Source organism: Cydia fagiglandana, chromosome 8 (genome assembly GCF_963556715.1).
Source record: "Cydia fagiglandana chromosome 8, ilCydFagi1.1, whole genome shotgun sequence".
NCBI classification, from domain to species: domain Eukaryota; kingdom Metazoa; phylum Arthropoda; class Insecta; order Lepidoptera; family Tortricidae; genus Cydia; species Cydia fagiglandana.
In genome coordinates this window covers 5,743,942-5,771,404 of record NC_085939.1, presented here as the reverse complement: position 1 = coordinate 5,771,404, position 27,463 = coordinate 5,743,942, and the positions used below count along the sequence as shown (strand labels likewise).

The window sequence follows — 27,463 nt, the reverse complement described above, 5'->3', positions numbered from 1 at the left end:
AGCCAGTCTAAAATGATGTGAGGTGCCATGGCGCCAATGAACATCCAATTAGAATCATATAACGACCCTTTTCTTCAGGTAGACAAAGGATTAGCCGGTCGGGGCCAGCTACAAATCGAACAACTATACTATGACTGTAAAATGTAAGTATGTAATGTACGTTAAACAATCTAGTTCTGTACCACAACATACATATGGCCCTGTACAGGATCTCTTCGTCAGCTCTCAAACTCGGAGGCACAACTTTTCATACATTTGCGATCTGCCATCAACAACTCTTTGTTAGTTAGTGAAAAATTGAGATAAAGATACGAAGCAAACTAATTTAATGGCTATTATGACGTCAATACGCGTATATCTGACCAGCAATTGGCAAATGCCATGATATTGTGGTGGGTTTATCTCATAGGTCATTTAGTTTACATAAACTTATCGAGCTGCTGACTACCTACTGCGTACAGTAGGTAGTGTGTTATGTCGTAACACAACATCGATTTAACTGTGGAAAAACACCATCATAGACTTTAGACAATTTATTTTCTATATGGGTCAATAGCGTATATTTACATAGTTTTAGTTCCAAAACTCGGCTACTACTAGAAAATCACCGCGCAATCTTTTGACTAGTGTTAGAGCGAGGAAAATCAAAACAATATTGATAGCACACGCAGTTGACACAGTGCACACGCAATTGACGCAGTGTAAGTGTTATTTATTAAGCGCTGGTGGCCTAGCGGTAAGAGCGTGCGACTTGCAATCCGGAGGTCGCGGGTTCAAACCCCGGCTCGTACCTACCAATGAGTTTTTCGGAACTTATGTACGAAATATCATTTTATTTACCAGTCGCTTTTCGGTGAAGGAAAACATCGTGAGGAAACCTGCATTCATCTGCGAAGAAATTCAACCAGTCGCTTTTCGGTGAAGGAAAACATCGTGAGGAAACCTGCATTCATCTGCGAAGAAATTCAAAGGTGTATGTGAAGTCCCCAATCCGCATTGGGCTAGCGTGGGGACTATAGCCCAAGCCCTCTCGCGCTCGAGAGGAGGCCTGTGCCCAGCAGTGGGACGTATATAGGCTGAGATGATGATGATGATGAAGTGTTATTACTACTTATCATACTTAGTTTGACGTTTAAAATAACACTTGCACTGCGTGTGTTACCTAAATCTTTGAAGACTTTTCTTGGTCTAACTGTGAAAAATTTGAATTTAGCGCCTTTTTCTACTGACAAAGTTTGACCGGCCGGACATATACATTTTTTTAAATTTACGTTCTTCGATTTTCGCGGTTATATCTCTGGACACATAGCCCCCTACACACACGTGGGCGAATCGCGGCGCACACGAGTGTGGAGTGGGCTTATAATAGCCATAACAGAATACCGCTTAGGACGCAGTTATACGTTAGAGCGAGAAAGATATATTTTGACCCATTGTTGTTAAAGTGGTAACACACTATCGCACCGCACCGCGACCTTGGTGCGTCGCACCCATAAGTGAGAGCGAGAAAGAGATATATGTCTCTGTTAGGCCTTTAGAACACGTTTTAACATTCAACAACCTACGCAATTTGGTCGAGTTATTTCTTGCCCACGATAAACCACACCATACCGTCCATACCACACTATATTTATGGCGGGGAATAAAAAAAAGTGAGACTGTGACAAGGACAAACAATAGCACTTTCCCTGCTACTCAAGACTATCCCGTTCGGTAATTTTCCTCCACCGCTCATGCCTGCTCCAGTTATACTAGATTTATGTTATGACTTGGTTATGACCATATCAAGGTCACGGTCAAGGGCCCAACGTTTTCTGTTGTCTTTCACGGCGCAGCAACTAGTATCATTTCTCTCTCCTCGCTCTTTTAAACATGCCGTTTGTCAAAAAAGGACAACCATACTGTTGACAAGATGGACTTCAAATCAAGTGTTGCCTTTTTTGATGCGCCCAGGCTGTGTATGTGTGCGTAAAAGCGTATATGTGTGCTCTTTTAGGGATGTGAAAAGTCGATTTTAATCATATTATATATCGATAAACGCTACACAGCGGAACGAAATAGCGATTAATTGAAGCTTCAATATCTTCGTTAAACATAAACATAATTGAAATGCTAATGGATAATGAATATATTATAATATCCATTAGCATTTCAATTATGTTGATGTTAATATAATAATATAATTCAATTATTGCGGAACACCTATTTTAGGAGGTATTTATGTATTTTAATTAAATATCTGAACTTTCCCTTGGTTCCCTGCTGGGGCGTGACTATAAAATTGTGATCTGATAACCACGATAAAGAATAAAAGCGTTTTTGTTCATTTTAGGTATCGTTAAACCTTATAAGTAAAATTAAAATTGGAAGAAATGTCGATAGTTTATCGATATGACTTTATCGACATGGCTACAGCAAGGTGGGCCTAATTGTTAATCGTACACTAAACAAAAGTGGCAACAGTGACAGCTCGCTGAGACACCATCTCTATATATTATAAATCTATGGTCACGGTGCAGTGCGGTAGTCTGTTACGACTTTTATTATTTATTCTGTGCTCAAAGACATAAATGACAGATGACATTGACAATTTCAAATTGTTCTAACCTGTAAAATTATTGATTTTCTTTGCAGAGCTTTTACATATTAGATACAATTAATTTATAGTAAATTTTCTTGACATTCAGGAATTTAAGAGATAACAATGAAAGCCACTACAGCAATAATATATTTCTTTGGATTACTACATTTGTCTGTAAGTTCTAATTTGTATATATTTCTATTCAGTTATAGTCATTAACACAATACTTTCTTTAATTTAATTTATGAGTGCTGGTGGCCTAGCGGTAGAACAGCTTACAAACAGGGGCTTCTTGGAACTTATGTACTAAATAAAATAATTCTTCACTGAAAATGAAATGAAATACATCGCCGTGAGAAGCGGATTAATAACCAATAAGGTTTATTTATTGTCCCATGGGTTTAAAAGTCAGATGGCAGTCTGTTTTATGAAAACTAATACCTGTGCTATTTCTTGGGATAATGCCTGATTTCCTACAACACTAACGTCGGTTGTGCTAACTGTCAGACATCACCACCATTACCACTTCTCACTCCTGTATTGGCACAACTTCACTCAAGTATTTCCATCAAGTACTGTTTAAGCTGTATTTTTAATTTTAATTTGTCGGGCTTGTGTCTCATCTGATAAGTTGTTTTCATTTCATATGTGTGATGTTATAAACCTTCCATAGATATATTTATTTATTGATCTTAAATTTAAATCAGGTAACAAGCCATATTACAAATACCTTACAGACTAACATTTATGTATAAGCATTTCATAAACTTATACTTCGTTTTTTTTAGCATTACAAATTAGGTAAACAATCTTGATGTGTCTTTTAATTGAAAAACACGTTTTAAAAATAAGTCACGGCAAATATGTAACAATTATGAATCTAATACGATAATTTATATTCTTCTGCTTTCATAAGTAATAGCTTTTGATTTTTTAAAAGCGTTTTTCAATTAAAAGACATGTCAAGATCGCTTACCTTCTTACAAGTTCTTTCTAATGCTAAAAAAAACGAACAATAAAACTAACACATAATTTGATAAAAATTAAAAAATTACGAATGGTGCAGATATATTCAAATTGTCTAAATATGTTCAAGATACTTGCTACTTGCTTCAGGGTCTCAAAGGCATTGCCAACTAGTATGCGTGCTTCACCGGCTCTAGATTCTTGAGCTTTATGTAGATCATCTACATTTACAACGGAGGGTCAAAGCTCTGAACATGTATAGGTAGTTGCACAAAAAAACTTTGAGAACCCTTGTTATATACCATATTAATTTGTTAGGCTTGTTTATTTGAGTAGCAAAGCACCATTTATATAGGTATATTGAGTCCCCATAATCTATGTGTCTAGTATAAACACCTATTATTTTGTTGTTACAGGTTTGCATTGATTTTGATGGCTGGTTGAATATAAAAATTCAGCACACATTAAATTGCAAGGGTGAGCAATATTGTTCTCGAGGAAATATTGCTTTGAAGAGTATTAGATCTGGGACATCTGTTATTGACCAAATACCCTTTAATAAACAACATATTGAAGATCTTGAGGTATAAAACATTTTAGATTCTTATAAATTAAGTAAAAAAAAAAATATTTAATAGATGCTGTGAGAAATTGTTGAGATAATAGATAATAAGAAACTAAATATTATTTTAGCAATCCTTTTCATCTTAACCACTAACCCACACACTCCTTCAAATTAAAAAAAATATACATCTTGTATTTCAGAAATTGGCTGAAGTAGATGGATTCTACTCAATAAAATCATTGGTAACATCTGCTGATAACAAAGAGACGGAATTTCTTTCATCAGTAAAAGCCCAAGCATTCCTGGACAATGGCCTGTCTGATGTGATCAATGCATGGATCCTCCCAAATGGAGCGGTGATAGCTGTTAACTTCCAAGTTGCCAATGGGACCCAGCCAATAGTGCAAGGCAGCCAAAATGAGTACAAATTGAAGTCTAATTTCTACCTTCGACACATAGATCAAGCACCAGTGTATGTATTCTACTTTTCATATTTTAAATCCTGGTTCCCTACACAGCCAAATTGATCCACATTTATCACCTCAAATGAAACAGCTAGAAAATGTAGCCTATCCTAAGGGCTGAATCGGGAATAGGAGGAGATGTGACTAAGACTATGAATCTTATGACATAAATAAAAGGAATTTACTCATTGCTTTGCACTCCTATTGAAGGTTGTATATCTATTTGGTTCTGGTTATTTATTATTTCCTTTATTAAGTTTATCCAGTCTGTTCCGAAGTACCTATTACCCAAGTTTTTAACTTAAATAACTACAAGTACATTTTTTTCGAAAATAAGTTGCAATTAATAGTTATATATAGATCAAGCAAATCATGGCAGTAGAAAATGGCGCGAAATTCAAATTTTCTATGAGACGATATCCCTCCGCGCCTACATTTTTCAAATTTGCCGCCTTTTTTTACTGGATCTGCTTAAGCAACTATACCTATTGGTTACTTTTGTACATATTTTTAATTCATTACAGACCAGACACAGCATCCTACATACAGAAGCTTGAGCGTGAGAGAGAAGCCAGAGAAAAGGGCGAGCTGAAAGACAACAGATCATTTTTAGCTAAATATGTAAGTTTGTTCATGTAGCATTAATCCCTAGAATCCCTAGATGATTAGCTATACTATAGGCGATATTCGCAATTTTGCTAATTAGTCTCGAGTCTGTGAAACAAAATACTGCTGCTAAACAAATGCTGCTATTATTATACCTACTTACCTATTACTTTTCAGTGGATGTACATCGTGCCTATCGCCATCTTCGTCATGATCTCGGGAGCCAGCAATCCGGAGGCAGGAGCACCGGCGACGCGTTAATAAGTTGTTGTTGTTGTATGAATAAAGATAAATATTGCTGGTCAACTCTTGTACAATTTAACTATAGACTTTTAGACAGTGACTAGTTAGATTAATTAGAAAGCTTTTTTTATTCCCGAATATTAACAACAATAGGTACGATTAGCTAATCTACCCAATCTGACTGGTTCGGTACGGTACTACTAGCCTGCGTAGAAGTTGTGTAACCCTTTGAATGCCTGACGGCGAAGGAATATGCCGTGCCGAAGTCCCGCGTAAGTCCCTATTGTCCTATTGAAGTCACGACTGTGGCCGTCGTTGGCGTCCTTGGCAAGACTTTCTGATGACGTCCAGAGCCGTCTCTGGCGGTCAAAGGGTTAAAGTTTCAACCCCATTCACCTTACTTCGTAAAGCTGTGATGCAATTTTGAGGTCCAGTCTTCAACGGTTTATATACAGACAGATCAAGGGCAGATTGGGTAGTAAAGTAAAAATAAACATCAGGAGGAAATCACTGGTATTGCCTTGGTCACTCCAGAACTATGTCTAGGTAAACTTGGAATTTTTAAGCTGTCCAAATTGTAGAAAGAGCTTGTAACATTCAGAACCCTTAAAAAAATCCAACTGTATAACAATGACAAAAAAAATAAAGCCAGTATTTATAATTACTGTTTTTTATTTTAGTAACAATCTTATTGAGAGTGGAAAGTGGTGCTACATAAGTATTTAATACAGGAAAAATAGCATACACTGTCAATATGTGTAGTGTTTAATGAGGAAAAAATGAATATAAAAATAATTATTCTTATCATAACATAACAAGAGACCTTAGGCTCCAATCTTCTCAATTTCTTCAGCATCTTCAATGTCAAGTAACTGAATCTTTTTGCCAAAATGTTTTTCAATCGCCAAGCAAATTTGCATAGCCAGAGGAGAATCAATAAGATTGATAGCTATCCCGGCCTTTCCAAATCTTCCTGTGCGCCCAATTCTGTGCAGGTATGTTTCACAGTCTGCTCTCTTCTCCACATCCATGGGCATATCAAAGTTAACTACCAAGGTAACCTGCTCCACATCAATGCCTCTGGACAGCACATTAGTTGTGATAAGAACTTTCTCCAGACCAGCTCGGAAGCGGTCAAGGACTGCTATTCTTTGCTCCACAGTCAGTTCTCCAGACAAAACTGCCACAGAGTGCCCGTCTTTAGACATTTTCTCAGACAACCAACCAGCAGTCTTTCTTGTGTGACAAAATATAATTGCTTGCCCAATAGTAATAACACCATAAATGTTGCAAATAGCCCTATATTTCTCCTCTGGGGTTTTGCATTTTACATAATACTGCTTTATATTGTCTAAAGATTCTTCCTCTCTCAATAATCTGATAATGATTGGATTGGGCACTATGATCTCTGCAAATTCCATGACGGCAGCATCATATGTAGCAGAGAAGAACATCATTTGACAAGTGGAAGGTAAACACTTGTGGATTCTAATGCATTGGTCTTGGTGCCCCTGCCGGTCAATCATCACATCAGCTTCATCCAATACAAACACTTTAATCTTGCTCAGATCAAACATGCCAAACTTGACACCCCAATCCAACATTTTACCAGGAGTCCCAATAATTATGTGGTCTGTGATCTTGGTGCCCCTTGGCACTTCTTCTCCTCTGACAGCATATTTCAATTTAATCTCAGGACAGAACTTGGCCATTTTAGCTGCTACTTCACCTGTCTGGATAGCCAACTCATATGTTGGGCTGAGACACAATACTTGAGGATAGTTATGGTTTGTGTCCACTCTACTCAACATTGCCAACACAAATGCTGCAGTCTTTCCTGTTCCTGACTGAGACTGTGCAATCATGTTCTGAGGAGGATCAGCTAAGAGAGTAGGCAGAGCAGTTTCTTGAATTTTAGAAGGTGCGTTGAAACCCATAGAATAAACACCTTTAAGCAAATTTGGTTTCAAATGCAGAGCCTCAAAAGTCTTAACGGAGTATAAAGGTGAATTAGGATCTTTTCTTTGCACCTCAATGTCTAACTTTGATTCAACTAGACCCTGCCGGATAATTTTCATCAGCAACGAAGTCTCAGCTGGATTTGCTGCATCCCCTGATTCATCAGATTCTGTTGTTTGGTTATGTGGGTCTTGCTTCAATCCTAAACCTGCAACTTTGTTGGAAATCTCCAACTCCTCGGCTTTTTGACCCCACTGATTCGCCATGTTGTACCTGAAAACATTGTTGAAAGATTGTAGTAAGTACTAGATTAAATTTCATAATATTACTCAATCTCTTTTCAAACTAGAAATTCAAGTATCTTTTCAATAACATGGTGCATATTATCAATAGAATAAACCATTGGACAATGACTTACCAGCAAAACTGTTTTGAGATAACAAATAAATACAGTTTCAAACCAAAAGCCGCTTAACCTTACACCTTTTAATCTTTCAGATTATCAAGCGAGTCGAACTCAACCCGACATTATTATAATTTTTTAGCTTTATGACTATGCGAAATCAATATCAATAAAGTACACGAGAAATAAAATAACTATATTCACGTTTACGAATCTACGATTTGCCGAGATTCACGAAAAAAAGTTCTAGTTCCGCTTTGGTTGGTACACAGATAATGTAGGAATGACTCAGATAATAGTGCTAACAGACGGGCGTACCGAACTGCGTCCTTGGTCCGGCCAGCTTGTCTCTTTCTCGCTCTCATGGGTTCAGGTCGCGCTGCGGTGCAGTAGTCTGTTATGGCTTTACCACCAACCAGATCACACAGTCCGGTACGCCCATCTGTTAGCTGTCCTATTTTTTCTATTACTATATTTGTGTAATTTTGACAGTTGCTTCCCCCATTGCGAAGAACTGTCAAATAGGATTTCTTTTGTTGTTTTTATTTAATTTAAACAAAACAATTTCTTAATAAGCAAGAATAACAAAATTCTGAGCAGAATTAACTTTTCCTAGAAAATATTCATTTGACGTGGAGTTGTTTTATTGTATGTGTTTCGCACACCGATGTATTAATTTTATCTTGACTTCAATTAACCACGATAATCCTATTTCGTGGTTCCGTGTGCTTACAATAATCACATTTTAAGGGAAATAACGTCAGAAAGCTTTTATAAACAAATACATTAATCATGGAAGAAGTAGATTCTATTATATTACATTTTCTCCGTCAGCTGAATGTGTAAGTTAATTCTCACAACCTATTGATTTGTAAATGCTTAATGTAAAGCATTGTTAGCCACTGCAATTGCAATGTATCATTAAACTTTTCAGAAACATTGATGAAGGTGTCAAGAACATTTGTGAGCTCCCAGTGGAGGTCATCATTGAGTCCGCATCAAAATGCCTCAGTGCTATCAGTACATCTATAAAAGTACCAACTAAATTACCAACAGGAATATCCCATAGAATTGAAGTAGCTGCACACATAGCTTTGATCTGCAAGGTAACTATTTTATAATTATATAATTCTGCATTTTATTTGTATTTTGTTTTTATCTTGTAAACTTTGTCTGTTTTTTATTAACAAAGTAAATATAGAATTTATAGCATGGATAGTAATATTTCAGCACAGAGAATGCCTTGGCCATGTTATGTGTCAGGGATGAGAATTATTTTGTTCTATTTATCATAAATTCTACTTCCACTTAGTCCCCCTCCCCACTGTAGTCTCCACTCTCCAGTAGGTACAAATTGGTTTATTACTTAGCAGATGTGTTTTAAATATTTACAGGACTTGGGATACAAGAATGATGTGGGATACCAAACTTTTCTATATTACAACGAAGCTGAGTTGCGACAAGTGTTTATGTTCCTCATAGAGCAGTTGCCAACAGAAAACAATGCAGCCAAATCTGCACCCGGAAGTTGTAAGTCGTCTTTTATGCAAGCCATAAGTAATAGGATCCAGGAGGAACTTGCTGCTGTGTGGATCCCTCCGTGTTGCAATCCATCCAATACACAAGCTATTGGGGATTATGTTCAAAGTCCCTTAGGTAAGATATTGCTTTATGTTGGATATAAATCTAATTGTACCAGTCTATTAGTTAGCTATAAAATTAATACATTAATCTCTCAGAAATAAGAATAATAGCGGCTGATCCATCCAATCAATTTGTAAATTTAATTTTTCAGTTATACATAAATTACCAAAAACTGACCTTAGTGAACAAGAAATAATATTGAACTTGAAGAAAATTAAAGAATTTAACCAGAAAAAGACTATTGAGCATAAAAGTACTGAAAATAAAAATGACTTGGAGATAGCTGTTGAAGAGAAACCTGGTACCATAAGAGTACCTGTCAGTTATGATACCACTAAATCATTGAAGGAATTAAAGGAATCTGCAGTCATTCTGAGGCAAAAGCTAGATGAACTTAAAAGTGATAGCAACCTTATGGAAGCTGAGTTTTTACAGGTATTAGTTCTTAATTATAGACAAATCAATAGCTGTAGACAAGGCATACATCAAAGTGGAGAAGCTAGGATCTTATTAATTTAACAATTTACTAGTGAAGACTTACTTACAACTGATGTGATCACAAGTAATGGTGGTCCAGGTTTTAAGTTGCTTAATTAAGTTTATTATCTCTCATTTTATCTACCTATATGAATGGTTTCAGGTCCAAAAATCAAAAGAGAAAATTGAAGCAGATTTAAGAAATGTACAAAATATCCTACACAGCATTGGTATAAACAACAATGATAATGAAGATGCAACGAATGTACTAGAAAAAGTACAAAAAAGCATGAATGTGTTACATAGGCAGAGTGAGGAGCTGACTTCTAAAAACTTATCCCTAAAAGTGGAGATTGACAAAATCAAAAACAGGATTGATGATTCTGAGGTATATATACACTACCTATCATTAAATAAATTACCCATCATATATTTTCATTCTTATCCATATTGAGTTATTATTTTACAGTCTGAGAGGAATAGAGCCAGAAAAACCCTGATTTCATTAAAGGAATCTGCAAAAGCTATGAAAGATGAATATGATAAAAAGGAACGGAACAAAAACCAATTGAAGCATAATTATGAAAAATTGAGGGGGGGTAATAAAAGGTAAATATAGGACAAAATTTTTAACAACAATATTTAATATTTGGATAAGATTATATATTTCGTTTTTTATTTTCTTAGGTCAATTTATACTAAAAGAATCCTTGAAATAATCAGCAATGTAGACAAACAAAACATGGAAATAAAAAAAATACTTGATGATACAAGAGAATTACAAAAAGAGATTAACACACTGGAAGGACAACTTGACAGATGTTTTGCAATTGCTGATGAAACACTCTTTAAGGTATGTTTATAGAATGCAAAGTTATTTGAGAATCAGGATGGGGGATGGAGAGACAAGTATTTGCTGTAGATTATAAACAGAAGCAAGTTCAGAATAAGTGTTTAAAGTCTCAGTAGCCACACATCCTACACTTTAGCAGGTATATATTTATTGGCATTCACACTCTGTCCTGATTCTGACAATATTTGTTTCCACTTAAGATATTTTTATAATTTTCAAAACTAATTTTCAGGATGCTAAAAAAGATGACCAAGCCAAGAAAGCTTACAAGTTATTGGCCCTGTTGCATTCAGAATGTAATACCATTGTTTCACTTGTTAATGACACTGGTACTTTTGCTAGGGATATTGTAGACATTGAAGACAATATCAAGACTGAAAAAGCCAAACGGACTGAAGATACACTAGAGAAAATCCATCTTGATCTTAACAGGATGCAAGAAGAACATTCTTAATAGTATGGACTTTATTCTACAAAGTGTATATTTTAGAAGTAGAATATGTAATTTTTAAAATACTACAAAATTAACAATTAAATTATACTTATTATCTTCGTTTTGGTAATATCTCTGGTGGAATATAATTTTCATCAGATTTCTCCAAAGCTTTCTTTTTAGTTACACTTTTATCCTCCAACTTCTCTTTTTCCTCAATTTGTAGGTCAATATTTTCTTCATTTTCAAAGAACCACAGTTTCTGCTCTTCCTCAGCCATTTGCGTCTGACTCTTTTGGATGAACTCAAGCCGTTTTGCTCTATCAAGGCGCTTTGTTTGTTCTTGAAGTTTCTTTTCCCGTAATTCTACCCAAGACTTGAATAGCTGAAACAATACAAATAGCTTAATTAGTGGATATCTTTCAAAAATCCCTACAACCCCATGTAGTAGAGCAGCTACACCCATACCTGTTCCTGGGAAGCTATGTCCTTATTTTGGTTCTTATTGATAGCATTTTCAATAGCAATCTTCAAGGAGTCTTCTAAAGATGTTTCAACTGTTCCTACTGAGCTTAGAACAGAAAGACACTGTTCTAATGTTGCTTTTGCTTCTTCCTCAACATTTTTAGATTCCTTTTTCAAAATTTCAAGAACTTCAGCATATATCTTGAATGAAGATTTACTGAGGTTTTCAGTCAGAGCAAGTAATTTGTCATATTTTTTATATATGCTCAAACCAATCATTTGAAGATTGTTATTGAGATTGTCACCAGATTTCTCAGAAATCCATGCTAGTGTTTTTCCAGATGCTGTTAATGTATCTTTGATGTCAAAGTGATCATCAAAATATGGATTTCTTAAATATTTTATTCTTATCTTCACTTCTTCTACTTTCTTTGGTTTTTCTTGTGGAGGGCTAGGCTCTGGTGGAGTGTATCCAGAGATATACTTGTAGCAAGCATATTGGCAGAGAGTACAAGTAATTTCATTGCTAAAGTCTTCCTGAAGCATCACTAAAGATGCAACATTAGCGACTTGCTCATAGTTTTGCGCTGTTATTAACTTATTCAACAATATGTTTGCAGTATATGCATCAAGAAATACACCATAGTTAAGAGGATCCTGCAATATTTTCACCAAATCTTCAATACTGCCAAATTCTATGTAATTCCTGATGGTGGCATGGTGAGTAGACTCTAAAGTGTTCCCAGTTTCTGCAGACAATCTCAACTTGTGGAGAAGTTCTTTAAGTTCATCAAGGTAAACCGACTCCTTTACAGAATTTGCAAATACATCCACGTCTATGGCGCTAATTACGCCCTTGGTGGAATAGTTCTGGTCCACGGTGTTAAAAAAGTCATGTAGATTAACTTTGCTGAGCACCGACGATGAAACCTGAGCGTTCCAAGCACCATTACACTGATAGTCATTAGTTAAAAAAGTTTGCCTTTGAATAAAAAGTAAGTAGTTTTGTTTCAACGGAATTCTTCTTAGATTTCTTATCATCATTCCAGACAATCTTCCTTATAAAGACGATAAATAAATTAATAATACAAGCTATAACCTAAAACCCGTCTTGCTCGAATGTCGAATATGACATTGACAATTGGTCATCTCTCTTTTTTTTTTTTCGTGCATCTGGACAGGCTAAAGCTTTAAGCCATACTGCCTCAATTGGTCATCTGTCATTTCCATTCATGACGGAAAGCTTACCCCGGCTACTCACGTAACGATAAATCGTTGCGATAAAACTGTGCAGATAAATCGAACCGTGTGTATGTCGATTATCGTAACGATTTGTCATACACACGGTTCGATTTATCTGCACAGTTTTATCGTTACGTGAGTAGCCGGGGTTAGTCGACTTGCCAGGCAAGAAAATATCTTGAACGGCTGTGTATGAAATATTTCTTTCTCGCTCTCACTTATGGGTGCAGCGCACCAAGGTCGCGGTGCGGTGCGGTAGTCTATTATGGCTTTTAAGTCTATAAGCTCGTCTCTCTCGCAAAAATATATATTTTATAATCAATTGGACGCAGTTTAGCGTAAAAGATCCATCCTCTAAAATTTGTCATTTAAATGAATGTCTTTTCCGTTTGACATAAAGTTCAAATTTTACTAACAGATTTTTGTGGATTGGATCTTTTACCCTAAACTACGTCCAATTAACTTAAATGATAAAATAAGACAATGGTAAAGTTTTTGCTGACAAGTGTATTTTAGAAAAACATCAAATAACTCCTTTTTTTTCATACTTTCAACAAGTAAGATGAAAACAAACATTGATTGTAGGTACATTTATTTCAATTCATAACAATTAATCTACAATAAATTAAAGTAGTGAGGTTACTCTATGATTATTTATTGATCATTTTCAAAATCAGCAGGATTCTTGCGGCTGAGCCTATGGTGTTCACGTTCCACTCCCTCGTAAACCAAGTATCCGATGATGAAAGCTGCAACAAAAGAAAGTGTCTTTAACTTGATGATATTAGACTATTGACTAAGGATTTCACATTTGGTTTTGGATGAAAAAGTGGTGAGAATCAGGATGGCGGGTGTACATAAACAAATGGAGCTGCGGATATTCTAGTTCTAAAATTCTAGTTGTACTTGATTATATGGGTGGTTGACTTACCATTAAGTCGTAGTATTTAGTGAATGAGTGAATTGTAAAAATATTGTACGTAATTAAGCGCAGTTAAGAAGCTGTGTTTAGCCTTAACTTAATTGATTCATTTATGTTACGAAATTAACTATGTAAATTGTATTGTATCTATTGTCCTTAATTCGTACACATATAAGTCTATAGCATACGCTAACCCCACCTAACACACTTTGATGCATACTAACTTAATAGAAATGGCTTAATTGTCGTAACACAATGGAATCAATTAACTAATTGCAGTTGCTTAAACTATGTACATTTTTTTGCAATTCACTCGAATAACGATGATCAGTAAAGCAATAAAGGTGTTAGAGTAGGTAAAATTTACTATATTAAATAAGAAGAATGAAACTTACGAGGTGCAACCCTGAATACGCTTTCACGGAACCTACGGAAGATATTGGGGAGGCCGTTGGAGATGGCGCCAGCATAAGCTCGTTGCTCATGGGCAGACAACTTGTAGGTTATCAAACCCCTGATTTTTGCAAGCTCTCCAAAATGCTTTCCCATTTTTGCTGTAAATTATGTAATTGCAACAGCGTAACACTTCACAGTACACACACTGTGCAACCATAGACTAACCTATAAATCCGGAAATGTCAAATATCTTTTTAATGGCCTCTAAAAACCTCATCGATAATCGCATGGGATTTGCAATACATTGCGGCATCTGATAGAGTGTGCGGAGTTGGGTTTGACGCACCAAAGTCGCGGTGCGGTACGATAGTCTGTTATGGCTTTAAACGCGTTTACTGAGCAGTTAACGCCAAAAAAATAAAGCAGCCAACGTCATCTTTCTGTTGATTCGCGATTTGACACTTTTCTTTTGACATTTACTTGTGCTAAACATCTAAAATACTCCACAATAATTTAATTTATTTATGTTGTTTAAATACATATTTTAGAATTATGCTCTTCAGTGTTTGATAAAATGTACATTGCTAATATCGTCTTCAAATTGTGACCGGCTTTTCTTCGTCATTGGTAAGTAAAACGGCGTATATTTCCTTAGTTTTTTAGTTTGGCTTCGGCGATAATTAAACTTGAGATTATTTCATTATTATTCATTATACCATAAGTTGTACCGAGATAAATCTTCATGCTTACTTGTGCGATTTCTTTCTATGGCTAAAAATAAAAAGTACAGAACTTGTAGTAGCTTTATTATAAATAATTATAATATATTGTGGTTAAATAATAGCCGCGCGTCGTGTCGCGACATGTATCCACGCTAAGATCCCCACGTCACAGGCTGAGCCTAGTGTGGGGATCACTGTACTGCCTCTCCTGTAATAATATTAATTTCTGAAATAAATTGATTATGATTTTATTTCATAATCCGGATAAGAATTTTTGATGGAGTCGCCATTGCCGGATACGGCAAAGAAGGAATACCTAATATTAATTTCTGAAATAAATTGATTATGATTTCTTTTTTGTACAATTAAGTTATGGAGATAGTAAAGAGCAATTCTATTTTATTGAAATCACCATCCTGATTATTTTATGATGAAATAGTTTATTGATTAGTTAGAAAAATAACCATATTCCTCATCAAAATTATTATAAAGCAGCTCCATCCATATAAAGTTCTATTATAAGTGGCAATTTTATTATAACATGTTTAAAACAGTGTCATTGGACAACTAACTTATCTATTACACATAATACAGTGTGCATACAGCACAGTAACCAATAGTTGAAATATGTCATATTATGTTAGTCTCCCAAATTAGGCAACCCAAGGCTTTTTTTTTCAAGCTAAGGGGTAACATGTAATACTAATTAATGCCTATATAAAATACTGTCTCTGACTTGTCAAATAAATAAATACTAAGTTAACCAAGCCTATGTAGCTATAATTTTTAGTGTTCCGTACAAAACTGTGTTCGCGGAACACTTATGGGATCACTTCGGTCTTGCAAATCAGTTAAATGCGTTTTTTATAACTGACGTTACCTAAGACTTAAGTAATATACTTGCACCCCCTAGTGGATATATGACAATAATTTTAATACTATAGCTTTACTATAACATATTTAATTTTACAGCGCATTGGCGCTAGCTGTAATGCCATAAAATTATCCCTGAATAAATATCAAAATAATGACATTAATTTTAATTTTTAGATGAAATACAAAAACATCAAGAGGACGAAACTTTAGCATTATGGATGAAATGAAGAAATCAATTATTGCACCAAGTAGCAACAGACGGGTGAATAATGGTATGTTATCTCTTTCTCTCTATTAGCATTTATCCTGGTTGTATCTTTAGCTTCGGAGCTGAGGGTCCACATTCCGACTTTTCAGTCTACATGGTCTTGGGTAGTCTCTTTTGTGAGACTGTTAGCAAGGATTAATTCTCACAACTCCCAACCAAGCATTCTACGGACTTAGGTATGTGAAGACAGCATAGCCAGGTGTTTGTTGCCCACTTATAGTTCGTTTTTTTATCATTAGAAAGAACTTGCAAGAAGGTAAGCGATCTTGACAAGTCTTTTAATTAAAAACGCTTTTTAAAAATCAAAAACTATTACTTATGAAAGCAGAAGAATATAAATGATCGTATTAGATTCATAATTGTTACATATTTGCCGTAACTCATTTTTAAAATGTGTTTTTCAATAAAAAGACACATCAAGATTGTTTACTTTATTTCTAATGCTAAAAAAAACGAAGTATAATGCCTGTTTCGCAAAAGGTACCATCATGGGCATTTTCGCACTTTGTCACAAACATGAAGGGTGCCACAAATGGGACAGATCATGATGCGGTTCTTTTTCATTAATAATCCACACATCCATTCATTTTAGTGACACGCAACTCCTGTTTATATTGCTCAAGCACTGGCCACGCTTTACTGCCATATCGTATACTCGTATCTTATCTTCTTCTTCAGTCGGTCCCTCAATACTGAGGATCGTATCCTATATAGACCAGCCCTTTCAGTCGAAATCTAAAATGCCTCACGAAGTCACGTCTTTGCTAGTATCGTGCCTCGATTTCTGCAGGTAGGTAAGCTAAGGCTTCTTATTAAAGTAAGTATTCACAATCGCAAGGTCGAATCGACAGCGACACGCGGGATATAATTATCGTCCCCTCCATATTGCAAACTCTATAAACAAAATCGTGAACACGCTTAAACTCCACCGTCCAGGTTGCCGCACAAGACGATCCCTTACTACAACGGGATTCCAAGCATATCGAGTAGATTCCACAACCTCATCCTGGTTTTATCGCTACAAATATCCTGCGACGCGTGGCCATTTAAGTGAGTCATAAGTGTCATAACCCCTCAACCAGCACCTTTACCATAAATATATCACAAATCTGGACTAACAACCAACCATAGGGGCGGGCGATGTCTAGCAAGATGACCGCCCGCCACTAAGTATCACCTAAATTAATGTTTATTAGATTGCGACAGCTACTCTTCCTCGCTCTCTAGTAGCTCTCCTCTTCCTCGGATTCTATTTAATCACCGAACTTGCTGACAAACTTGCTCACAGGAACAAAATCGACCATTACATTATATATGTATAAGTGAACATTTTTTGAACAAAAATTCTGTCACTTCTCTGAATTTACGAAATTATAAAATAGCTTGTCACAACACACGGCCGACAAAAAAAAGAGGTGGCACTTTAATTTTGGCTTTGAATAACAAAGATACAGAAGGACTAGCGTTTTGTGACAAACTGTATTTAGCCGATGGGTTTGAAATTTGTGGTGTAAGAGATATACATACGAATCTGCACATCTGTTGTTGCTATAGAGCACCATACTTAAATAATTTTGATGTTTTCTTGCAAAGATTTGAATTACTGCTAGAGCAACTTTTCAATAAAAAAGCTATTATTGCTGGTGACTTCAATGTTAATTTGATGACTGATAATAAACAACGTAATGATTTTCTAAATATTTTAAAGTCTTATAATTTTAGGCATCTTATCGATGACGTCACCTTTAGAAGAAATGATTCTCAGTCCTGCATCGACAACTTTATTACAAATTTACCCTGTGATTCCATTTTGATGACTAAAATTGATCACAACGGTCTAGCTGACGGACACGCTGCTATTTTTTGCGATTTAGTTACTGAGGCCAATAAGAACAATGATCTTAAACAAAACTTTGTGGTCAGGGAAAAAAGATTTGTAAGTGATAAGGTAAATCTTCAGTCATTTAGAAGTAGATTGAAAGCCACTTACTGGTATAATTTGAGCATTAATGAATTTCTTGAAAAATTTTTAGAATTATACCGTGATAGTTTTAAGAAGACTAAGAAAAAAATAAAATTAATAAAGAATTCTAAAATTAAGTGGATCACGAAAGGCATTAAAGTGGCGACCAAAATGAAGCGTGTCTTGACTAACTTAAATAAGGAAACGTGTGATAAATCCGTACTAGATTACAAACAAAAATATATAAATATATTTAGAAGAGTCGTCAGATTTGCAAAACGGAAAGTAATGCCAAAGGATCGGCAAAAGTAATATGGAATGTTGTTAACAAATATCGTAACAAATCTCACAAACCTCAACTTGGTGAAATTATCCTGAAGGTAGAAAATGATGTTTTTGTAAATCCTCAAGAGGTGGCTAACTTATTTTCAAAAGGTTTTGATCACAGTAATAACCCAAACACCGGTGATTTGCGTTCAGCTGTACATATCCTTGATCAATCTAATAATAGGAAATTCAATGACATATCCTTTAATTCAGTAACTTCAATTGAAATAATGAAAATAGTTCAAAGTATGGATAACAAAAAATCTAGTGGTTTCGATGAAATGCCGATTTCGGTGATCAAAGATTGTATAGACTTACTGGCGGAACCATTGGCTTTTCTTTTTAACAAATGCTTCGAATCTGCAGTGTTTCCTGAACAGTTAAAAGTGGCTAGGATTCTTCCCATTTATAAAAAAGGATCACAAACTGACCTTAAAAATTATCGGCCGATATCGCTACTTCCAGTCCTCTCAAAAATTTTTGAGAAACTGATCAAATCACGCCTTTTAGACCATTTTATTGTGTATGATATCATCAACCCTCGGCAATTTGGATTCCAAAAAAACATAGGTACCACTGACGCTATTGACTGTCTTGTAAATGATATTGTGAAAGAGCTTAACAAAGGAAGAAAAGTGGCGAGTCTTTTTATTGACCTAAGTTCCGCTTTTGACTTAGTAGATCATGCGATTCTTATGAAAAAGCTTGATTTCTATGGAATCAGAGGCAATGCATACCGGCTCCTGTTAAATTATCTTGAAAATAGAAAACAATTTGTAGAAATACGGAACGTTCAAAACTATCACGAAAAATCTATTACGTCTAAGGTTGTTGATGTTAAACGAGGTGTCCCACAGGGTTCCATTCTCGGTCCATTACTATTTCTCGTATTTACTAACGACCTCATAAATTATATTAATATTAAAGTTAAAAATTGTAAGTTGACGGTTTATGCAGATGATACAACTGCAACTGTTTGTGCTGATAGTATTGATGAGCTAAATAGAATTATGAATGATGCAATTTTAACCTTTAGTGACTGGTTTTTAAAAAATAATTTACGTGTAAACACTAATAAGACTAAATTAATATTATTTAAATATAACTCGAAGAAGACAGACAAACTTGACGTATCAATAAATGGAGCTGTCATAGATGTAGTAGACCAGATAAAATGTCTCGGTGTGCGCATAGACTCCCACCTAAATTGGAAACATGAGCTGGAGGTTGTCGAGAGCTCTATTGCATCATCATGCTATGCCTTACGGTGTCTCAGGGAGGTCATGGGAATTGATCAGCTCAAGTCAGTCTATTACTCTTTGATAGAATCTAAGCCAAGATATAGCATTAAACTCTGGGGAAACAGCTACCAGTATAATATTAACAGGGCTCTTATAATACAAAAGAGAGCAGTTCGTACTATGTTTCGCATACCTCCTTGGGTTTCGTGTAGACATTTTTTCAAAGAATTAGGAATTCTCACGGTGCCTAGTTTGTATGTCTTGCTACTGCTCACAAAGCTTCTTAAGAACGAGTCTTGTGAAGAGCAATATGAACGCTTACTTACGCGCACCAAAAATATGAAAGTTATTTTCTGTCCTAGACTCGAGGTTGCTGCGCATTCCGTTGCTCATCAAGCCATAACCCTTTATAATAGATTGCCTACTGAACTAAAAATCATTACGGATCACTCGCTGTTTCTTAGGGATTTGAAAAGATTTTTATTGAGAAGTTGCTTTTACACAGTGGATGAAATTTATGATAATGTTTAACATTTATGATACCTACATTTTTATCTTTACATTTTATTAAGTGTCTAATAATTTTAGTTTTAAGCCATGTATTTCAAACACAATACTTGTATTGTTTTTTTTTGAATAAATATATGACTATATGACTATGACAAAGTTTCCCTAGAATCGGTTGAGAATTTCGACCTGTAGAGAACACTCGGACATAGGTAGGTACGAAAGCATTTATGCCCAAGATGAAACGTAGAACCTTCGCTAAAGCTCGGTCAATAAGAAAGAGCATTAGTTGATTTAGTTGTAGATCAGGGGCCCGTTTCTCAAAAGCTTGCAATACAAGCGGATATCAATTTAGACAGCTTTTGTTAGAAAGGGACCTCCACTTGTATCACAAGTAACAAGCTTTTGAGAAACGGGCCCCAGGGTTCGGCAATTAGTTTCTTCAGGAGTTCGGTTCTTAAAATAAAATGACCTTCGCGGTCCGTTTCTCCTTGAAAAAAAACCGGGCAAGTGCGAGTCGGACTCGCGCACGAAGGGTTCCGTACCATAATGCAAAAAAAAAACAAAAAAAAAGCAAGAAAAAAACGGTCACCCATCCAAGTACTGACCCCTCCCAACGTTTCTTAACTTTGATCAAAAATCACGTTTGTTGTATGGGAGCCCCATTTAAATCTTTATTTTATTCTGTTTTTAGTATTTGTTGTTATAGCGGCAACAGAAATACATCATCTGTGAAAATTTCAACTGTCTAGCTATGACGGTTCGTGAGATACAGCCTGGTGACAGACGGACGGACGGACAGCGAAGTCTTAGTAATAGGGTCCCGTTTTACCCTTTGGGTACGGAACCCTAAAAAATACTTAGGTCAGCGGGCCGGATGCGGTCCGCCATTTAGTGAATAGTGACCCCTGTTGTAGATCATATATATTATAAGTACTCTTGTATTGGTTTCAGGATATCTTAAATATGCGAGTTTAGTCATATTAACGGTTCAGAATGCTATTCTGGGTCTCAGTATGCGCTACGCCCGCACCCGGGATGTGGAGATGTTTTCCTCAGCAGCTGGTACGTTTATCTCTGACCTGTACATGTTGGTTAACCCTTTTCCAGGCCGCACCAATCTACAAGGCTTTCCCAAAAAATCCAAATATATTCCAATTAATCCAGGTTTGATGATTCATTTGAAGACAAGTCACATTTCCCGAAAGTGCATTCTAAGTTGAAATTCAATTGGCGCGTATGTGGTCGATATATCCTACTATGCCTGGAAAAAGATTAATTAAATAAAACATACTTCCGAATGCTTATCTCACTTCTACATATTTTGAAATTCGTTATATCAACATTTACCCGAAGGCCACGGGACGCACGCACCAAGCCTGTACGCTCAAATCGTGCGTTTCGCGGCCGAGGCGTCATGGATGATGATGTTATATTAGGAAGTTCATGTTATTTTTGTAATTAACCTTTTGGCCGCCGGACCTAGTCCGCAAAGACGCTCACTCACACGCCAGAGTAAATTCTAAGTAAACAACTAATAAAAAGTTTAGGGATTGCAAAATGTGATATCGATATTTACAATTTATGGTAAAAATCTTCTCAATTTGGCTTTGTTCTTAACCAACTTTAATTTATTTCGAGAATGCCAAAAATTAACATATTTTTTACACACGACAATGTTAAAAATAAAGGTCTTTATCATTAAAAACAACCACTAAACAATATCGATTCATGACGTAATATCACCGCACTAGGCTCTACGAGAAGTCTTGTATACATGACAACGGCGCGCATGGACTGCCCGCAGTGCAGACCGACAAGGACCGTTTCCGCGCGGATTAAGTAATAATAGTCTCTAGGTCAACGGCGTAAGCGCTTGTCGGTACGTAAACTTTATAAGCGTATGGTTAGAGCCGCGCATCGTGTGTCGATAATATAAATGTACCGGAACGGCATCGGGGAAAATGACACGTGGGTTGAATTGTCAATGAGTGAAGAACAATAATATTGGAAAAGGGTGGGGATCAGAAATGATCGGGAATGCATGTTTCACATTCGACATGTTCCTTAGAAGAGCTTGTCAGTTCCCGTATTACACCCTCCCTACCATAATAATTTTTCGTCAATTTCAAATACATAACATTCTCATAGTTAGGCGACACTGACTAGTCCGAGCGTCCGCCTGTAGGTACCATTCTTGTGCGAAGCGGTCACTGCAGGGTATCACTCCCCACTACACTATCATCTCAAAATGAATCATTTGTTCTGCAAATAGACCACAAGGACAGATTTATTTGTCTGACTCTACTATGGACAGCTGAACAAGTTCCCTGAACTCCAGCTATAGTTATGCCTGTCTCTCTCTCGTTTAACGTATTCTAGTTACTAGTTATCACCAATTGGCATTTAACAGGTGTTCAAATGCTTAAATAAAACCAGATTGGTCACTTGATATTTATTTTGAATATTCTCTAGAGATGCACCGGATATTCGGTTACTATCCGGTATCCGCCCTATCCGGCCAGTATTTTAATATCCGGCCGGATACCGGATAGTGCCCTACTATCCGGCCGAATACCGGATAGTACCATTGCTTGATTTTGGAGTAAACAAATTGGATTTAAGAAACAGTCACGGTCATAATCGTACTTGTTTATTATTTTAAAACAATTTAGAGATTCAACTGACTTGCACGCGCACTCATTTCGAACCTAGAAATGTGTCCGCGCGAACGTTCACTTAGAAACAGGTCAAAACTGCAGAATGCGCACCTGAAAAACCGAAATGTAGGTGCAGCTCTGCTGGCCGATATTCGGCGGCCGGATACCGGATATTCGGCCGATGGTCAGGCCGAATATCCAGTATCCGGCCAAACAACTATCCGTTGCATCTCTAATATTCTCATATCGAATTAACATTCCCATCCCTAGCTGTCTTGTATACAAGACAACGGCGACGAGGAACGTGAAAAACGTTGAAAACTGGAGCAATTTTTTTGATTGCCTTATTATAAAAGAATGGATTTATTTATCTGCTTTAAATGCAATTATTTTAAAAATCAAAGACCTAAAACATTAACACGAGTGTAAAAATATACTACAATTGATGTTTTTTCACATTTACCGAGCGGTTGAATTTGTGTCTTGTATACAAGACAGCGGCGCCAGTGTATCGTTCTATCGTTGTCTTGTATACATGCCAACGGCGGTCAAAGGGTTAATTACTTACCTACTATTTACTAATGTTATATTTATTTCTTCTCTCAAATTAACAATTATTATAATTTTCAGCTGTACTTTTAGCAGAGTTAGTAAAGTTTATAATCTGTACTGTTCTTGTGATGCACGAGTCAGGCAGTATTAAGGGCGGCGTCCATTCAATATATGCCACGGTGATATTAAACCTGGAAGACACTCTGCGAGTCTGTGTCCCATCCTTCTTGTATATAGTGCAAAATAATCTACTTTATGTCTCCGCCTCCAACTTGGATGCTGCAACATACCAGGTAAATTTTGACTGATAAATTTAAAAAAAAGGAGGAGGTTCCATAAAATATTTTTTATTTCGAATGAGTAAGTATTAAGGGCTTCTAGATTAATTTGAATAAATATCTTTTCTTTTTCAGGTCACATATCAGTTAAAAATATTAACGACGGCATTTTTTGCCGTAGTTGTATTAAAACGGACTTTAAAAAGATGGCAGTGGTGTGCTTTGGCATTACTAGCCAGTGGCATAGCGCTGGTCCAACTTTCGTCTGATAATGGATCGGGAAAAGTGGCATCTACACACTTACCACAGCAATCCCGGATTCTAGGATTCGGAGCTGCTTTAGCAGCTTGTTTTATATCAGGATTTGCTGGTATCTATTTTGAAAAAGTCTTGAAAGAATCAGACATATCAGTAAGTATTTTACTATTTATCATATCAGAGCGCGGCGCGGTCATTCTTTCTTCCGTGATCATATCTAATCAAAACATAGTGCGAAACTATACATCTAAGTACCTTATCACCACCATTTATCAATTTTAATTAGACGCCCCGATAGGCCCGATTTTGTCAATTTATAAACATCTTCTGGTCCACCTTTCGATATTCAGCAAAGACTAAACTAAAGCAAGGAGATGCGTTATCGCTGAAACTTTTCACTATCACAATGTTGGTAACATCTTCTGAAAATTTGCTCCGTGTTGGGGAGATAGGGGGTTTGTCGTAGGTAAAGTCGTGAGTCGTGATACCAATTTCCGATTCGCTTGTCGTCCACAGCTTGTTTTACATTTATAATGTGCTTAGAATAGAACGGTCACAGCCGAGTGTGGCGGTCAAAAGGTGTAATTAATCTTAATTTGATTCCATTGTGTTACGATAGATAGGTAGTTTACTATTAAAATGTTTATTTGTTTTAGGTGTGGATGAGAAACGTTCAGCTAAGTTTGCTGTCGCTACCATTTGGAACAGTAACTTATCTAATAAACGAGGGCTCGTTGAACCACCTTCTCAGGGGTTTCGACGGATTCGTCTGGTACTTGGTAATATTGCAAGCGGCGGGAGGGCTTATAGTCGCCGTGGTTGTTAAATACGCTGACAATATATTAAAAGGCTTTGCCACTTCCGTGGCCATAGTAATATCTTGTGTAGCATCTATGTACATATTTAATTTCCACTTGACTGTACAGTTTACGGTTGGTACTGTATTAGTTATTGCATCTATATTCCTTTATGGTTATGTACCCAAGAAGAAAGCTGAAGTTCGGACTTCGCTGAGTGTTTAATAATTAAACTAAACCTAAAGTGCGTAACGTTATATAAAAGCTCATAGGTAGGTCATAAGCCTTTGTGCTAAGAAATTAATACCTACTGGAATTAATTTAGTTAATAATAAATGCCACTATGTTATATTTACTTAATTATTAAAGTACATTATAAGTTTAACTTTATTTCTTGTGTTGACAGAATGAAAACAGGTATTTTATTTTAGTAAATTTAACGCCTAGTCATGGGCGCCAGCAGCGGGGTGCAAGGGGGTGCACTTGCGCCCCCCTGGCAGGAAAGAAAACACGTAGGAAAAAATACAAAATACATATACATATTTTTTACCTGACTGCGCCAGCATTATTATGTTATTGTTTGAACATTGACACGTACATAAATGACGGCATCGAGTGCTTCTATTACACATATGCACCTCCCTGAAAGTAATCCTGGCGGCGCCCATGCGCCTAGTCGTCGCGAGTTATTAACCAGAAGTGATTTGCACGCAGGAGATATTTAACCTTTCGTTTCCGCTAGATATGTGTGAGGAGGCGTAGGGACAGCGACAAATACCTATATTTGTTAAGAACACACAAACACATGCCTCGTTGCGCATCGTCGCACATCTCTGGTGAAAATGCAGCCTAAGGCGGTTATCCACCTAATAAAATGTGGAGTGTAGAAAAGACTTACAGGGCAGTAGATAATAAACTAACCAGAACCTTGAAAAGCTAACTGTTACTTTGAACACCTTACTGCATCTAATAAAAATATTTACATTACTTATGGTGCTACTTTCCCACACTAGTGCGGCAATAAGCACTTTCCGTGCGTAGGTATGTCGAAAATTTAAACATCCATATCCCATACAACCATTTCCAGTCGCCGTTACGACGCCGTGTAGACACATCTTGTGTCGACACCGTCTGTTTCGGTCACAATTCCAGTCGCAGAGTCGTCGCCGTGTCGACACAGTTACCAGAAATGGGGAAGGGTCGACACATGACACAAAGTGACATAAAGTGTGGTCGCCGTGTGCACACATTGTTTCGGGTTTGCGACTACTTTAAGCCAAAATCATTCGTTCATTCGTTCATTTTGTTCCTGTCAAATGGAAACTGTCAGATGGAAAAATAGTTCAATAAAAATAAGTGACATTAATACGCCATCTCTAAAACGGATTACAAGACGTAATTATATATTGTTTGCATTTATATTACAATAGGACTTAAATTATTATGGGGAATTAAACTGCTCGAGTGATTTGATAAACTAAGTGTAATATAATCAACGCGCCACCACATTGTTTTAGTTTAGCCGGAAATGAAATTGTTTACTTCTCAGTGCTTGTGTTCATAAATATATTATTTGATGCATTTTTAGTACTTCGATGCGTATACTATACTTAAATAACAGAAATAACGCTTTACATACTACGAAACTTGTTAATTATGATGTATAAATATGGTTTAAGGCTGAGAAATATTGCAGTCACAAAGTAGTCGCAAATGTTTCGACTTTGTGTCGACTCTGTGTAGACACATGACACGCGCTGTCAAAAGTAATAACAAAGTTACTGGATTTGCAAAATGGCTCCTTGTGTTCAATTGTTTTCAGATATTCTCAAAGTGTAAAAATGACGTGGTCAGAGATGGGACTTAATAGATTAACTGTTTATTCGACTAATTAATGGAATAAAAAAAGTTAATCCTCAAATTTTAATCACGATTAGTTTAGTCGACCTAACATAGATTGAAATTGAATTAATCTGAACATTAATCGAATAAATTATCGATTAAATCTCGGTTGGAAGTTGACAGGGGGCCATTTTTGTACGTAAAAATAGTAGAAATGTCTTGCATGCAGATGGTAGCCAAACACTTTGTCATAAAAGTCGAGATGGGTGTCGATTTATAGGTTTTAGGGAGCGCCGATTTCGAAAATGATGACCATTTTGGAATCCAAAATGGCGGCCATGCACTGTGTCATAAAAGTCGTCATGGATGTCGTTTTATACGTTTTAGGGGGCCCCAATTTTGAAAATGATGACCATTTTGGAATCCAAAATGGCGGCCATGCACTATGCCATAAAAGTCGTCAGGGGTGTCGTTTTATAGGTTTTAGGAGGCGCAGATTTCAAAAATGATGACCATTTTGGATTCCAAGATGGCGGCCATGCACTATGTCATAAAAGTCGTCATGGATGTCGTTTTATAGGTTTTAGGGGGCCCCGATTTAGAAAATGATGACCATTTTGAAATCCAAAATGGTGGCTATGCACTATGTCATAAAAGTCGTCATGGGTGTCGTTTTATAGGTTTTAAGGGGCGCAGATTTCGAAAACGATGACCAATTTGGATTCCAAGATGGCGGCCATGCACTATGTCATAAAAGTCGTCATGGATGTCGTTTTATAGGTTTTAGGGGGCCCCGCTTTCGAAAATGATGACCATTTTGGAATCCAGAATGGCGGCCATGCACTATGTCATAAAAGTCGTCATGGGTGTCGTTTTATAGGTTTTGGGGGGCGCAGATTTCGAAAACGATAACCATTTTCGATTCCAAAATGGCGGCCATGCACTATGTCATA

General features: G+C 36.4%; 6 protein-coding genes across 6 annotated transcripts; 3 read left to right on the top strand and 3 right to left on the bottom strand.

The window, feature by feature from the left end:
- Positions 1-2,596: 2,596 nt before the first annotated feature.
- On the top strand, positions 2,597-5,488 carry LOC134666559 (ER membrane protein complex subunit 10). The gene is made up of 5 exons (XM_063523757.1): positions 2,597-2,755; positions 3,964-4,131; positions 4,313-4,584; positions 5,101-5,197; positions 5,360-5,488. Exons 1-5 carry the CDS (start codon positions 2,705-2,707, stop codon positions 5,441-5,443), a joined length of 672 nt encoding a protein of 223 aa, XP_063379827.1. The 5' UTR covers positions 2,597-2,704; the 3' UTR covers positions 5,444-5,488.
- A 681-nt stretch (positions 5,489-6,169) lies between these two features.
- Positions 6,170-8,040, bottom strand: LOC134666549 (DEAD-box helicase Dbp80). The gene is made up of 2 exons (XM_063523746.1): positions 7,803-8,040; positions 6,170-7,657 (listed from the first exon to the last, which is right to left on the bottom strand). Exon 2 carries the CDS (start codon positions 7,648-7,650, stop codon positions 6,250-6,252), a length of 1,401 nt encoding a protein of 466 aa, XP_063379816.1. The 5' UTR covers positions 7,651-7,657; positions 7,803-8,040; the 3' UTR covers positions 6,170-6,249.
- A 272-nt stretch (positions 8,041-8,312) lies between these two features.
- On the top strand, positions 8,313-11,358 carry LOC134666524 (coiled-coil domain-containing protein 22 homolog). Its single transcript, XM_063523712.1, has 8 exons — positions 8,313-8,629; positions 8,722-8,893; positions 9,182-9,443; positions 9,583-9,866; positions 10,072-10,296; positions 10,378-10,517; positions 10,596-10,761; positions 10,994-11,358. Exons 1-8 carry the CDS (start codon positions 8,580-8,582, stop codon positions 11,213-11,215), a joined length of 1,521 nt encoding a protein of 506 aa, XP_063379782.1. The 5' UTR covers positions 8,313-8,579; the 3' UTR covers positions 11,216-11,358.
- On the bottom strand, positions 11,307-12,781 carry LOC134666525 (uncharacterized). The gene is made up of 2 exons (XM_063523713.1): positions 11,663-12,781; positions 11,307-11,579 (listed from the first exon to the last, which is right to left on the bottom strand). The coding sequence occupies exons 1-2, from the start codon at positions 12,701-12,703 to the stop codon at positions 11,307-11,309; spliced, it is 1,314 nt and encodes a 437-aa protein (XP_063379783.1). The 5' UTR covers positions 12,704-12,781.
- A 695-nt stretch (positions 12,782-13,476) lies between these two features.
- On the bottom strand, positions 13,477-14,451 carry LOC134666523 (cytochrome b-c1 complex subunit 8-like). The gene is made up of 2 exons (XM_063523711.1): positions 14,219-14,451; positions 13,477-13,650 (listed from the first exon to the last, which is right to left on the bottom strand). The coding sequence occupies exons 1-2, from the start codon at positions 14,370-14,372 to the stop codon at positions 13,556-13,558; spliced, it is 249 nt and encodes an 82-aa protein (XP_063379781.1). The 5' UTR covers positions 14,373-14,451; the 3' UTR covers positions 13,477-13,555.
- Positions 14,452-14,676: 225 nt separating this feature from the next.
- On the top strand, positions 14,677-25,730 carry LOC134666522 (UDP-N-acetylglucosamine transporter). The gene is made up of 6 exons (XM_063523710.1): positions 14,677-14,846; positions 15,992-16,089; positions 21,078-21,188; positions 23,414-23,628; positions 23,749-24,024; positions 24,528-25,730. Exons 2-6 carry the CDS (start codon positions 16,032-16,034, stop codon positions 24,891-24,893), a joined length of 1,026 nt encoding a protein of 341 aa, XP_063379780.1. The 5' UTR covers positions 14,677-14,846; positions 15,992-16,031; the 3' UTR covers positions 24,894-25,730.
- The last annotated feature ends 1,733 nt before the right edge of the window (positions 25,731-27,463 follow it).